At 37.6% G+C, this 15805-nt stretch overlaps 2 protein-coding genes across 5 annotated transcripts in view; one reads left to right on the top strand and one right to left on the bottom strand.

Annotated features, from left to right (window-relative positions):
- The window catches only part of LOC129574877 (RING finger protein 44), a 28793-nt gene extending 21578 nt beyond the window's left edge, over positions 1-7215 (bottom strand). The window contains exon 1 of one of the 2 annotated variants that reach the window (XM_055457445.1): positions 5643-7215. The gene's annotated coding sequence lies outside the window, so the exon portion shown is untranslated. The remainder of the gene's footprint in view (positions 1-5642) is intronic. The other variant, XM_055457454.1, reaches the window with a different exon arrangement.
- Positions 7216-10124: 2909 nt separating this feature from the next.
- Positions 10125-15805, top strand: part of LOC129574866 (glucose dehydrogenase [FAD, quinone]) — a 30620-nt gene continuing 24939 nt past the window's right edge. Inside the window, exons 1-2 of one of the 3 annotated variants that reach the window (XM_055457410.1) lie at positions 10125-10317; positions 13110-13204. Coding sequence is in view for 1 of the 3 variants with exons in the window: in XM_055457403.1 (XP_055313378.1) it covers positions 14242-14251 (10 nt within the window). In the remaining 2 variants the exon portion in view is untranslated. Of the gene's footprint in view, positions 10318-13109; positions 13205-14226; positions 14252-15805 lie in introns of those variants that run through there. The other 2 variants (XM_055457420.1, XM_055457403.1) reach the window with 2 other exon arrangements.

The following is a 15805-nucleotide window of genomic DNA, read 5'->3' as shown; positions in this document are numbered from 1 at the left end:
TCCATCTAGATGAACACAGAATTGAAAGAAAAAACACAAGATTTATCATTCAAATAAGGATTCAGAGTCAGTCAAGTGCCCCATATTGTATTCACTGCAAATGAACATTGAATTTAATGTGTAAAACAAACTGAAATTGTGTTATTGTATTTTGTCATGAATTATGCCTTGAAGTCTAATTACATCAGAATCTAATTACATCAACTTTCCTTTGTGATTACACGTGAAAAGAAAAAAGAGCATTGCCATAAAGAAGGGAAAAAATGATGGAAAAATTACGACGATTTTGCTACCCTCGACTAACGAATTTTACGCCTGAATGAGTAGCCGTAATCTGAAAAGCTTTCTGGCTGAAGCACGCAAGCCGGCCATATCGATGAGAAAGGAAAAAAAACAACAGCTTTAAATTCGTTTGCATTCGACGATAAAATACGCGTTGATATTGCCTTGCTTTGTGCCTTTTATATGAATGTTAAGCGCGCGCGACATTTGCACGGGCGTTTCTGGTTGGTTTAATAATATCGCATCCGGCGGTCATTGATGAAAAAAAAAAACATCATCATGGTGGCTAAAACCATATTATATATGCGCGACGAATGAACAAAAGCAAAATAAATATGGAACGAAAAACTGGCTTGGCATGTGGTTTTTTTTTCTCTCTCCTTATTCCAGGTGGTTCTTGTTATTCTTATCGCCAATGTCGCTTTGTTAATTTTCTTTGTCATACGCAAACAACGTACAATATTGTGGGAGAGATAACCGCGTCGCGAGTCACCAGCTATAATACACGAAACGACGACGATGACAACGACGGTCGGTCGGTCATACACACCAAAATATACAGAAAGCAATTTTAAAAATGACACGGCGACATGAACGGATGATGAAAGAGAGGAAAAAACGCGAAAAAGAAGAAAAAGGAGCCGAAAAAATGAGCACCGAAACCAGAGATAGAGACACACACACACACAGAAAATATAACCCACCATAAATATGTTTTTATCGCAAGCTATTTTCGTGTACAGTTTGATAGTCGACGATGTGCTTCTCGATTACATGCATATTTGGTTGCCAGTTTGCCAATGAATGATTCACGAAAAACCCAAAATGTGGCTGCGTTTCAGCCACAGAAATATCCATGCAGACACATTGAGGCAGCGAGCAGTAGCGAACGTTCGTTCGTTCGTTCGAGTGAAGGGAAAATTGAGGGACTATTTTTGGTATATAATGAATGCGCATATGCCATGGCGAATCAAAAGCAAACACGCATACATGTTCAAGTGTATGTCAAATGAGCTTCTCATCATATGTATTGGTTAGCGTTCGCACCCAAACACACTATTCACAATTATTGTGCTTTTGTCCTTCTACATACGACTGATGGAAATACGAGCAAAAAAGCAGCAGCAATAACACAGACAAAACTAAAGCGTAGAGGGAGAGCTTTGCATGATCGTATGGCAAAGCATTGATGTGAGTTTGCCTTGCGAAAATGCGATGGCCAAATTGAAGAGAAAAAAGAGTTGCTCCGTTAAAATTGAACAGGAATATGAGATAGCCAAATGATCGTTGCACTCATATCATTGTTAGTATATACATTGAGCGAAATATAGTGTTTCTGCCGATAAATTCATAGGAAATGAATCCGCATACACACACATACGGATCGCATAGACATTAGATAAGGTCAAATGAAATGACAGTCTCTCAGACTCACTTGCCTCTATATACCCACGAAATGCGTACGTTTAAGAAGCGAACGGGCTGGCAAGCAGGCAGTTTGGTTATATCCCATGGAATAAAAGCAGCTGTGTGTATAAATAATATTACAGCTGACAAAATGCTCCTGACTGTACGCGATAGAGAAATTGCAGTATGCGATAGAGGCAGGCACTAATACACGGAAATTGTCAAATCTCCTGTGAATACACTTTCGTCTCGATATCGGGTAAAATGTGTGCGATGGCGGTGCTACTGTTGCTACTGCCACTTCGACTGCTGCTGATGTTCACAGATGGATGGACATTTGTCAGATTGGAGTGATTGCTGTTTGATGTTAGGACACACAAAAACCGTAATCAATTCGCATAATTTCGCACTTTCGTCCGATTCACTGGAGATTCTCTCCATCAGATAATATTATCAATAGCCAATTTGACGTGTTTGTGTGGAGGAGGGGAGCCTGGGTAAAAGTGGATATTTTCCATTCGCTTTCTTATCGTGCACATTCACATATTCCGTAGTCCGAAGTGAAAAACTGCAAAACTGACGAAATTGATATTTCATGAGAGCAAAACTACACACTCGGCGCTGAGCATCAAAGAAGAAAAACGTCCCTGAGCTAAATCGCTCATTTTCCCAGCACACACATCTATTCGAACTTTTTCGGGTTGTTTCTTTTTCTGTTCGTCATTCGATATCTATGTTGTCGAAGTGTGGAACTGAAGTAATGGAATGATAAATTATTATTATATATATGCGATATAGAGATAGAAATTGAATTTTCCGAAACTTGAGCTTCATATCAAGCTGTGTGTGCATGTTGTGCGCGCGCGAGCACTGACTTCGTCATTCAACAAACAGTTGTTGATGATAATATTAAATGGCAGCGAGAGAGAGAGAAAGAGAGAAAGAGAGAGGGAAAAAAGAGCAATTCCAACGAAAGCTGACGCCGTTGTTGCTACTGTTGCTTTTATTCCCTCGACCGGTCGAGCTACGTAATTTCTTGCCAATTGCAGCAGCAATTTTACAAATCGTTGCATTCCGTGCGAACAACACGTATTCAAATGCAACGCACTGATAATACCCAGCGCTCGCAGAAAGAGAAAAAAACACGAATATAATCAAACTTGAGCTGTTGTTTCTCGCTCAACAAATCAAATACGCAACACAAAAGCAAATAAAGTACAAAAATACAGAAAATTCAATTAGACGGTGACGCTTTTTATATTCTGTTTGCTTTTCAATTTGACGACAAATTCGCAACGCGCTGTGTGTAATTCTCTATACTTGGTTTTCTTCTTTTTGTTACGGTATACGTGAACCAGGCAAAATCAACACAGCAGAGAACCCGTCGTCGTCGTTGACATATCGTACTAATAGATGGTGTCAACAGTGATACGCAATTCTATTAACATAAAACAAACATACACTTACATCTGTATTCACATATGTATATATTGTATTCCAAATCAAACAAATATTCAGAGAATTTCGAAACGAAGCGAGGCGAGAGTGAGAACATGTAAATGTAATTTGATGAGAACAGGCGTCATTTTGGAAATTGTATTACCATAAAGAAAATAAATTGTGTTTCGAAATTATTGAATTGCTTTTGTTTTTTTTTTCGATTTCAACAAGTACCGAATGGAATTGGGAATTGATGTATGAACCATTCGACACATCATCATGCAGCGTGGAAACATATGGGAAGGCGTCAATTGTAATCTTAGGCCGATGACAAGCCACAGCGGATAGAATAAACAGCATGAAGGATTATAAAATCATGCATTTATAAATGGTAGCAATTCATAACTCATGTCGCCATAAGCACTTGACAAACAACGATTAATCTAAAAGTTCAATAAATTACTTGGGTTGAAGTTTGTCTGTTTTATTCTTCTCTTCTTCCTTCGTCTACTTTTTTTTCCTCGTCTTTTTTTTTGCTCCAAAAGATTTGAAACTGAAAGAAATCTTCTTTATCCAATTTAAGTTTTTCACCGAGTTTTCAATCACTCAAAAGGTATTTGGCGCTTAGCAAATTCGATTGAGGCAGAAATTCCAAGGAATATCTGCTTAACATTCAATTGATTCCGCAAAAGTTGTTCGTTCGACGGGTGCATATTTGATTAGCTATAGCATTTTTGTGAAGGACGATTTTTTTACCCATTAATTTCGACCAGATTATTTCGGCCTTATTTGGCAATCAAAAGTTGTTTGCACTTCAATCTTCATTTCGGTCGTTTGGTTCGATGTGTTAAATGAGAAAAAAAGAAGTTTATCGTTTCTTTTTGCTCTCTTGTGATAACGTCTATCATAGCTCTTGAAAACAGAGAACAAAGTACACATTCACACAAACACATACTCAAATGCTTCGAGTCGAAGCATACACAGTTCTCTTTTGAACACAAAAATGTTCTAGATATTTTCATTTGGATTAATTAAAGCGTACGTTGTGCGGCGCAAAAGTTGTCAATTAAAAAGAAACTGATGGTATTTGAATATGTTGCCTTTGATCGAGACTCGCTTTGAACGTGAGCATTGCCATTCCAAAAAAAAACCATGGTGCTCCAGTTCAATTTAAGACTATTTGAGCGTTTTCCCCCATGGCACACGTTCACCTTCACTTTGAAGCATCACCTCATATGAACATCATAAAATAAATATATATATATATATATATATAATACATAATACCCCGAGCCTAACGAATGCGCTTGTCTCTCTATCTCTCGATGTCTACTCCTAACACATACTCGGCAAGAGACACGTCGCACTGTGTGAACATGCTCTCTAACACTTGAGTCACGATTTGCACATATCAAAACAGAATCAATGAAAATGAACGCAATTTTATGCCGTCGATTCCGTTCTCTTTTGGCGTGACCGACCGTTGTACGTACACCGAATGGGACGTGTATTGTGCAAATGTATTTGTCATTTTGTTATTGTTGTCTAGGGTTGTTTTAATTTTCTCTATCTCTTCCTCGGTCTCTCGGTTGAAAATGTGCTGACCATCAGCACATATGTGCTGGCAAATCGAGCGTACAAATTGACTGATGGAACGGCGTGAGGAAATATTTATTCTCATTGCAAAACATAAACCAGATAGATTGATAACGCTCCAAACGCGTTTGGAATTACAAACTTCAAGCAACGAATGGTTGGAACCATCCGTTCGTTTAATTATACAAAGGCCCCAAAACAATATACGTACGCTATACGATACAAACACACACATACGTATGTAGTACGGGGCCGCATTGTACGACGAAATCATAACAAAACAATGAACGACTTTTTACGACATCGTCATCATTAATGAAATATACAAACATAATCGAGTAATTGCGTAGTTGTGTTGAAAGCAGGCAGCGTACAGCGTACACGCCACACACTACCAACTAGTATAAGTGCAGAAATGTGTGGAGGCCGCCGTCGCTGTCGTTGCCGTAGTCGTTGTCGTCATCGCGCGCTCTCGATCATTTAATATGAACACAAAGTTATATTGAATCGGGACATCGCATGTACCGTCGTCAACTGCACAATAAGAACAACAAGAGTGTGAGAGAAACAACACAGAAGACGAACGTACTAATGAAAACGATCGAACGGAATAAACGAACGAACGAACGAACGAACCAACAGGAAAAAAATGTGTATGAGTAAACAAAGAAGCAAAACACAAAGCGAATGTTGTGATAACCATAGACCAGTATGGCGAAGTGGTAAGCCAAAAAGCTAGATTCAACAGTAGCAGTAGCAGCAACAACAGCGGCCACATTTTAAAAACACACAAGTCGTCCAACAATAATATAAATATCAATGCAAGAAGTAAAAACGAAATAACAACAACAACGACAACAATTTTGAATACTCTACGTGTATACTACATCTATATAATAATTTAAAATGGCACTTACACCAAACTTTTTGTTTTGTTTCTCTGTGTTTTCGACTAACAAAATCAAAGTCACTGATTATTTTACTGATTGTTTTTTTCTTCTTTCGTTCGTTTGTTTTATTTTGGTATGTGTCTCTCTATTTCTCGTATCTCTTTCGCTCTCTCACTTCACTTCACTTTTTTTTTCTTTATGTCGCGATTTCTTTTCGGTGCTTCGTCTTAATTTGTGAATTATCACATTCGTTGAGTTCTTTTCTTTTGTTTTTTTTAGTTTGCTGGTGTTTTTATTAAATTGGTTGCGATCGTTTGGTATATAGAGACATGGATTTTTATTTCTTCTGTAGCTGAATGTGTTGTGTGAAGTCGGGCTAAATAATAATAATCAGGCGAAACATCCACTCACACTAGAAGCAAGATGCTGGCGAGAGAAGTGAACGTAAAACAAGACATTCAGAGCCAAGGAAATTTATATACGAACGACAAAACGGCGCAGCGCAGTTTTGTATACACGAAAAAACGAATGAGACGAAGAAAAAAACACACACCAACCGTTCACACAGTGGATTTCGATTTTAGATATTGTCTACAGCACACTTGGGGGACTCTTTTCTTTCCTCCTCTTGCTTTCGCTCGTTTGACTGATTCTCTTTTCTTTTCCGTTGGATTTTTTTATTTAACTTTTATTTTTTATTTTATTCGCGCTGCTACGAATTTTTTTTCGAGATAAATTCGAATTTATTTTAGCTCTTTTCAAACTGTGGACAAAGTTTCGTAATTTATGTGGACTTTTTTCTCTCTTTTTGACGCTCTGTTTTCTTCTACTGCGAAGATTATCGCTTTTCACTTTGGAAATATGGAAACACTCAAGTCAAATAGCGAAAATAATTTTTTTTCTGTATTTTTGTGAACGACACACAAAAGTTGCTGTTTACTATATTTGCCACACACACATATGTTCACTCGCACAAACAAATACTCACGAAACACACACACTGAAACAAATATCACTTTCAATTCAACGTTTATATTATATATGAAATTCTTTATAATTTTTTTTTGCTTGCTTGCTTGCTTTTTTCAAACTCTCACAATCTAATACAATGATCGAATACGTTTTTATTTGAAATGCTGCTCGGTTATGACTTTGCTTATTGAGCTCTCTTATATACGTTTTATTATAAAAAAAAATTCTCTCTCCCTCTCTCTCTCTCTCTCTATCGTTTATTCCATTGTTTATTATTTTGTACGTCGCGTCTGGACTTTTTCACTCGTCGAGCACATTCGAGGGAATGAATCGCCTGTTAATCGATTTTTCTCTGCTGTCGTTGAATAGGTTTTTTCTCTCTCTCTCTCTCTCTTTCTACGATGTTATTTTGTGAAAACCCTTTTGCACAAAATGATGAGCGGAGAATGTTGGATGAAAATTTGGTTCAAGCAATATTACTATTGGAAAATAGCAAGAAAAATATTGTTGATTTTTATTGGAAATAAATGCTTGGTGTGGCCAGCAGATTGGTTGTAATACTCGTACAATGTGTGTATGTCTCGTATCGATCTGTACTCAACTGTAAACGAATCACGTATGGTCTTTGTGCTGAACGCTTGCCAGCTTAGCGATCGAAACGTTGTTATTTACGCCATGGCCGAAGTGGTGCGCATCGCGTCGCAAGCGCTGCCGCATCGCAATCGTTGGAGAGAAAAAGAAAAAATACATTGTTATATGATAGAAATCACATGTCAATTGGCTGCTGCGTAACGAACACCATTTCGGAATCGGCGTTGAGCTCATGTTCGTACGACCAATACATATAGCAACCTTCGAGTTTTTTTTCTATTTCTTTCTTTGGGGAAAAGGCTCACGTTTGTGTGTGTGTGACACGCGTTGAAGCCAGTCAAAGCGAACGCTATGTATTGTGTATGATTGTTGCGGAAATGCTATTCGATTTCAATTTCATGGTAATATTTTTTTTATTCCACCTTTGGAGACATTCAAACTTTGTGTGCTGTTTGTTTTTTTTTCGATGGCTTTGACTGAAAATTCATTAAAATAAGGCTTTCGATATGGTTTTGACGCATGCATGTGTTGAAACAAAGAGTGAATGGCGTAACATCTAGGCAACGTATCGAAATGTGTTTGTGTGAGCGATTGTTTGTTGAGAAAACACAAGCAGCCTGGCGACGGCGACGACAGCGAAAACGCGACGAATTTGACGAACGAGCGAAAGAGAGCCCAAACGTCATACAATGGCATATGAAAGTTATCTACCCTTCCGACAATGACGTCGCATTTATTCAAGCAAAACAAACCGTACTATTAATCCGTAGTATTTTCAGATATCGTTCGCTTTCGTGGTAGTTGAGAAGGTGCGGCAATATTATGAATGTATGCGTCAACGTCGTTTGCCAATTGCGACGAGCGCGTATGACTGTTATGAAATGCAGAGAGAGAAAACGAATTGCGAAGATGATTGTGCCCCGTACGGATGGATAGGCAGGCATAAGCGCACGCGTTTCGTCGCATCGCATCACACCGCACCGTTAACTATTCATTGCGAATAAAAACGGAAGCAATGTGTGCTGTTGTATTTTTTTTCCTCGCTGTATTTTTTGCGCTGATTACTGACATAACAAAAGGTCCAACCGAGTGTGCTTCATCATTTGTGCATAACGATACACAGACTGCGTATATATATACACGCATGAGTTATATACTCATAACTATTCCATAATTACGGTGCGTATGTGCTTGGTTCGCTCGCTCTCTTGTTTCTGGACTCCCCAGTTCAATTCACACAAACTGTGTGTGCGTTTTCATTTCGCTCGATTTGCTTATATGCCGTTTTTCCTCCATTCCGACGATAGCTCTCTTGATGATGTAATGAGCCCTCAACACTCACAATCCTCTTTGTGCGTTTTTCAAAAGTGTACGGCTGCTTCTCTTGTCGTTGTTGTTGTTGATGTTGATGTTGTTTCATTTTTGCGCATTTCGCTTTTATTCCAAACCGATTTGCATACCAAAAAAATAACCGTATACTATAAAAAAAAAAACTATCCAACATGAAATGATTCCACCATATTTGCTCTTTGTTCGTTGGATGGACACCTACTTTCTTCACGCGACACAATTTCCGTCCGACGAATTGTATACATATTTAAATTGTGCCTCCATTCGGCTGGCACGCACTTCGATTTTTATACATTTTTGTGGCTGAATTAAAAACTCTACCATAAATCATCTCGTTCAAATCTCCACCGACTCCATTTCATTCGTTTACAAATAAATTGGTATTCATACACGTGTTGTAATGCTGTGATGAATTTATGAGCGCCCTACGAATGTCAGCCGGGCTTAATGAAACGAGTCTGCTTCCGCGCGTCCTTGTTTTCGTTCATTCAACAGATTTTTATCAAGGAAATGAAACGAACGAAGAAAAAACGCCATTAAATCAAGCTGTGCTATTTCGTCTTTTTTTTCTGTTGATGAAAACATATTCAAAATTTAATGATTTCCAAAGCAATTCCATGCATGGAATGCCACGATAGACTTTGACTTGTGTGTTGAGCAGCTGCCTTTAGCTCCTTGGCGGATAAATTCAACCATTTAATTTGATTTGATTTCCAATTCCGATAAAACTGTATGGAATTAATGCCATTTGAATTGAAATAGACAAACGCAATGTGCCCAGCAATGCATAGTGCAGTATGTTTACCATAGATGGCACCAAAAGCCTGTCATAGCTTTCTTGAGCTCCAACAGTATCCACCGAAACAAAGCTTTCGGAAAATCGGTACCCCATTGGAAAAAAAACATGTTCGAAACCAAGTTTGTTTTGATTCGTTGACCTTTTTGATTATGCACAAACATTTATTTCTATCAATACCAAAAATGAACAAAAGCCAATCGAATCCTTCCTAATATTCCAATCACTCTGCGCCTTACTTTCTGTCATTCCTCATTTTGCCAAAACAAAATCAATTTGTTCGAGTCAAAGGTTTTACTTATATTTTACCAAATAAAATCTGCTGCTTTGATTTTTAAAATCAATTATTTTAAATTCAATTTTAAAAAAAGTCTTTTGAATAGAATTCAACGAATTATCGATGAATGTGACACACAGCAATTGAAAACGACGTAAGAACCCTCATTGAACAGTGATCGCTTCCAAGAATTCGCATAAAATGTAACGTCACCACGGCGCGAACTTGAGCTTGATTTGCATTCATTTGACAGAACCAAGCGTCCGATGGCTCATGTTTGCTGCTTGTCTCACAGAATGGAACAATGGGAAATAAATGTGAGTGAATCGGGTAAGTACGCGCGATCGAATGTGTACAAAAGCCGATATCGCGATCACATGTTGATCACGAAACAATACACAGCACAGTACAAGACGATCAACCGAAGCCACCACGAAAAGAAAGACAGTAAAGAGAGAGAGACAAACTGAAGACCGAACAAACATACAAGCGTGCTCAACGAAAGATAGACAACACGCGCAACGTGTGAAGCAAATAAAACGGCTGCAGATCGTTTGGTATTCTCTCAGTTAGAGATTTTCAGCCGTAGCGATCACATCGAGCTCGTTCGCTACCACTACCACCATCAACATCATCATCATCAACAAAAGATTGCTATAGTGAACTAAAATTCAAGTGTTTTCCCGTCAACGGCCGTAATTATTCGAATTTAGTTTGTACGTGTGCATTGTTTTAAAACCGTATTTTTCCGTTTTTTTTTCTTCTTTGCTTCAATTTCTGTTTTAGTGCTGTTTTTTTTTTTGGTTTTTGGTACGCTATTCGGTGTTTTTTGTGCATTTTTTTTTCGGATTTGTCAGTGCGCTTTAGTTTTCCTTCTTTCAATTTCTGTCTAACAGAATTAGACTTGAACACAACTTTTCTGCTCGTTGTTGCTGTCGACAACGGCTATGTCGATTATATAAATCGAATTGTCAGTTTGAGAAGCCTGTGTCGATGTTTCGTTTTTTCTCTGCATTGTAAAACGCTAGCAATTATTTGCGTTAGCGGCAACAAAAGTCAATTAATTACATATGTAACGTGAAGACAATAAGGCTTACATTTTAATCGAAAGTGTCTGACTATTTGCACGCGGTAAAATCACTTGGTGATCACAATGGGAAAAAGCACGGTAGAAATTGCGCATTTTCGTTCGCTTCCTTTACAAAAACAGACAAATATGGATAAGAAGATTGAGTTAACACAATTTATTGCGGTTGAATCGCAAAAAGTTCTAAGAAAGATACGCAAAAGATAAGGTTGTCTTTTGTTTTAAATACCCGAGAATCTGGAAGCAGAGCGAATAAAAAATCGGAAAATCCAAATTAATTATGTTATCTTACATCATTCGATCTCGCTAACGATTTACAATTTGAAATAATTGTGTCTTTTTTGTATTCAAGTGCCTAATTGATGTTGAATGATTTTCACGGCTGCTTCGGATCCGATTACAATCGCCCATTTGAATCACATTTCACACTGTGGAAGAAAATCTGTTAATTGTGCCTATGAAAGAATCGTTGTATTTTCTCTCGCATGAGTGATCACTAAACTTAAACCATTTGCAATACGAAAAATCCTATCAAAAAACGATCCCAATTCGATTGAAACGGTTCAATATCAATATTCATTTCAACGCAATTCATTTTGGAAGGTTTATTCATTGATGCTGAGCACAGTACAATAAATTTTCTGCGATGAACCTGAATAATTCAGGCGTGTGCATTTTCCGTAGTAAACAAAACAGAGTTACGTTATCATTTGGCATGTAAGAGATAATGGCAAACATATATATCTACGTGTGTACGAAAACTGAGAAGAAGAAGAAAAAAAATTAAAAATTGTGAATCATTGGAATTACACACAAAAGAAATTCAGCCGCATCCTATTAACATTTTTCCCATGGCAACCGTATGTGTTTCTAATTTTCGCGCATGCATATTCGTGTGTGTATGTATTGTGTGGTATCCAATTTGTTCACAATAGTAAACATTTCAATTGATTTGTATATATGAAACGACACAACATGAACGAATTTTTGTGTGCGCTCCAACACAATTCCTCCTGTTTGAAAGAAATAAAATATGCTGAGGCTTGAGTTTGGCGCTCACAAAAATCGAATAACATTCATTCACATTCAATCTCAAGCATCAAATAGAAATGAAGTAATCATGAAGTAAATTTTTATCTTTGCTATTTTCTCGCTTACTCTCTAGCCTGGTGTGCTCTTATTATTTTCGAAATGAGTCAAACTGCACAGCAGCGAAGACAAAAAAAATACCAGAAGAAGAAGCGAAAAAAAAAATCGTAATAATTCATATGCTGCGTATCTATCTTGTTGAAGCGCAGCGCACAAAGTTGATATTTTCTTTGAAAGCAACACCAAGATCTAAGACATTGGGTTGTTCTTCGTGACAAAAGAATTGAGCCAATGCATTGGCAAACGAAAATAACAATGGCAAATCTCGAAGTGCTTACAGCCACTCAAATACAAAAGCGATTAACTCGCTTTAACGATGTAAATAAACGAATTTTTGCGAAATCGTGTCGATCGAATTAAATTGGAGCAAACCAAAGAAATCCAACGAACAAACGACAGACGAACAAGCATAGCAGCACACACAGAAATAATAATGCCAATTGCAAACTCAGCAACAGTAATGACGGCAAACGAATTGAAATCTGTCGTCTTCTCGTTTGCCACATTTATTCGAGACGAGTGTGAATGTGTGTGTCTGTATGGATGGATGCAACACCCATTGGCAAAACAAAAACAATGGCTCAAATGGGAAAAAATATCTGCTCAAAAGAAATAATTAAATTTTTCGGATGAATGACTACTGTGAGACTACACACATTCATTTTTGATTTGTTGCTTTTTTTCCTTCTTCTTTTTTTTACGCAAACGCGTGCTTTATCGATAAATAATTCATCGCTCATTATTTATGGAAATGATTTCACAGCGACACACTCGAGAACTCCACACGTTTTCTTCCTAAAATCGTCTTCTTCATCGCTGTTTTTTCTGCATAAATTTGTGCGATTTGGATTTCATACCTTTAAGCCATTTATTCATCGCTTGCGGAATGAAGCAGCCATATAAAAATGGATTTTCCAGCGTCGGATTGTGACGAAAGATTTTAATTGTGTTGTTTGACGCAGTTATACTTCTTTTAAATCATACACATCACAATTTGAGCAGCTTATTAAAATGGAAATCTACTGAGAGAAGAATAAAATTGAAACCGTACGCATTTGTAATGGAAAATTGTGTGTGAATGCATTGCTAAAAAGTGCGTAACACACGTGTGATCATAGTAATTATATAGTGTCAATTCTTGTTTGTGGTAGCGGGTAGTTGTTTATTTCAATCTCGGTTTATCTTGATAGCTCCCTCTCCCTCTCCTTCTCTCTTTGTCTTTCCCTTTCGAATTTGTTTCACTTTTAATGACGACACTTCTTTGTTGGACAGAAATTGAATTTATTTTCAATTCGCTTTTGGAAAATTGGAGTGAAAATAAGTACACACAGAGTATAAAGGATTACCCAACGACCAGACAATTAACGGTGAGTTCATGAATTGAATTATCGATTTATTTTCAGCTTTTCCTTCGAACTTTGTTTTAATCGGTAGTGTCAACAACAAAGTTTTCGCCCTCAAAGCACACAGCCGCTGTATCTTCTTGCGGGATTGTTTGAAAACCTTTCATTTGTCAAGTTTATAGAATACACAAAAATCCACTCCAAGTTGTACGAGACATGGCAATCCTCTGGCTAAAATGGCTGCAAGCGAGTACACATCGACATCGAGTTCGGTACAAATCAATTAATCATGATTCATGATGAGAGCGAACCTGAACGTAAATTGAATGGAATAAAGCCAACAGTGAACCAGTGTCGAATGCCAAAGGATTGTTACGTGGTCCCATTCACTTGGCAAAGCTGTGTTGGCTGAGTGAAGCCAAAGTGAAATTGTTACAATTTCGAAGCTGATCGCAATGCGTTCAATGCAGTGTATCATGAGATACAAATTGTCATCACAGCCCGAAAGAGTTCTTGGTGAAAATGAAGTTTGTGTTTGTTAACAAGAGTTTGGAGTTAGATATATATATATATATATATGTGTGTGTGTGTGTGTGTGTGTGTGTGTCGGTAGTTCTCGGAAGTATTTTTGCGTACAATATTCTTGCCATGTTTTGTAATGTGACCCCAAGCAACTATTGTCTATGTCAATTTGCAAACACACATTCGAAGCACCATCGTGCGTATTGGAAGCACCAATGTGTGCGCGTGTTTTTGTACATCGAACGAAAAGTTTGTAATTATATTCAAGCCGTTTGGAATTCGAGTGTTTGGCTTTCCATCGAAATTCGAGCACACTGAGCCGAGTTGAAACTTTTTCGTTTTAGCCACATTTCAAAATTGTAATGCTGTCAAACAATGCCAGGCCGCACGCTGAAATTTCGTCTAATGTTATGTGTATATTTTTGCATTTGTTTACACTGGTGTTAACGAATAATTGTGTAATTGTTTACGATTTTTTTTCTAGCTTGCTTGCTGTTTGCCCCGGTCTGCGATGTCTTTGTTGTTGTTTCTTTGAGACCATGGATTGTGGTTCGTTCGTTGTTTTTGCCATTGATTTGCTTCACTTTGTGTTGAGTCGTTTTTTTTCTCTTCTCTTGAATTTTTCACTGCATTTTTTTGTTCATATATTCACAACCAGATAAAATCAATCCTTAGCTTAACCTTTATTTTTCTGTTTCTTCTTGGTTTGAATGAAAGCATGGAAAAAAGGTAGATTTATCGTGATCGAAAATGTTTGGGCTAGTCAACCTCATGACATTCGAACAATGACGCAAAGACAGCTCAACGATTTCAACGATTTGTTTTCCTTCCCGTTTTGAAATTAAATGAGATCGCGTTGATTCGGGGCAATTCGGGGTCGTTACCGAAAAAAAAGCCAGCAAAAATCAAAGGGCAAATCCAAACAATTGTTCAAGAGAAAATGAAAGAGACGTTGAATGATGCGAATATTTCGGTCAAATGACGATTTTTGATCTTTATACTCCGATTATATGTGAACCGAATCAAACCGAACCAAACCAATCCAATATACATCGCATATCATGGCATAAATCAAGTTTTGCGGTTACATGATTTCAATGGCTCGGGCGCACATCTCATCCGCATTCCACTTTTCCTTTGAATCCGATCGATTTATTTCGAAATTACCGCATTGCTTTCATTCTATCGATTTATAGCTCGAATGTAATTGTTGCCTTTGCATCATCGCTATCATTCACAATTAGTCCCGGCTGATAATTAACGGCAATTTCACTGGACCTCACACAACTCATCCAATCCACGATGTTTGTATCTCTTCGGCCAAAGAAGTCTTTAGCTCTTGCATTATGTACTCTGGAATTTTTGCACGTCAACGTTTTGATATATTTGAAATGCGATTGAAACATGTAGAATGAAATAACAACAAAACTCCACTGAAATCATTTCTTTTTTCCACCAATGCAGTTCAACTGTTTGTAGTGCATCTTGACATGGATTTATGACGGCCGAACGAAGAAAGAAACAATCAAAACAAAAACTTTAAATTCTTCGACTAACGGTTCGACAATGACATTAATTGAAAAGATATGAAGAGCAAGAAAGCGGCTTCTTCTTCGCACTCGTGCGCAAATACACAAAAAATGGAACATACTTTCGAGCAATTAAGAAAGATTTGGTTTCACTTCCGACACTGCAGCACCATAATTGCCACTTGCAGTAAAAGAAAAAACTTTTTTTTCGGTTTTTCTTTTATTATCGCGGCAAATTAACAAAATACGATGCAATTGGTAATCTATATAGTTGCACCATGGTGAAAAAAAAGAAAGCGATTAACGATTTTAACGATGTGCTTTTCTTTTTCTTCTCCGCTTTGGCTCGCGGCGATCCGCTATGATGTAACTGCTATTAAACTAATTAGCTCGTTATCGTTCATTGAACAATTCCAAAGTTAAAAAGTACAGCAAACGGTTTTCTTTCATCCCCAGAAACCAAAAGTCGAATGTCAGTCAAGAACGTTCAGACCAACACGCCAATTGCGATTCACTGAAATTGACAAAGAGAGAGAGAGAGAGAGAGAGAGAGAGAGAGAGAGAGAGAGAGAGA

The sequence above is a fragment of the Sitodiplosis mosellana genome, unplaced genomic scaffold (assembly GCF_009176505.1).
Source record: "Sitodiplosis mosellana isolate CC-2019 unplaced genomic scaffold, AAFC_SMos_1.0 Smas_scaffold_1, whole genome shotgun sequence".
NCBI classification, from domain to species: domain Eukaryota; kingdom Metazoa; phylum Arthropoda; class Insecta; order Diptera; family Cecidomyiidae; genus Sitodiplosis; species Sitodiplosis mosellana.
The sequence above is the reverse complement of the archived record's forward strand: the minus strand, read 5'-3'. Positions and strand labels throughout refer to the sequence as shown.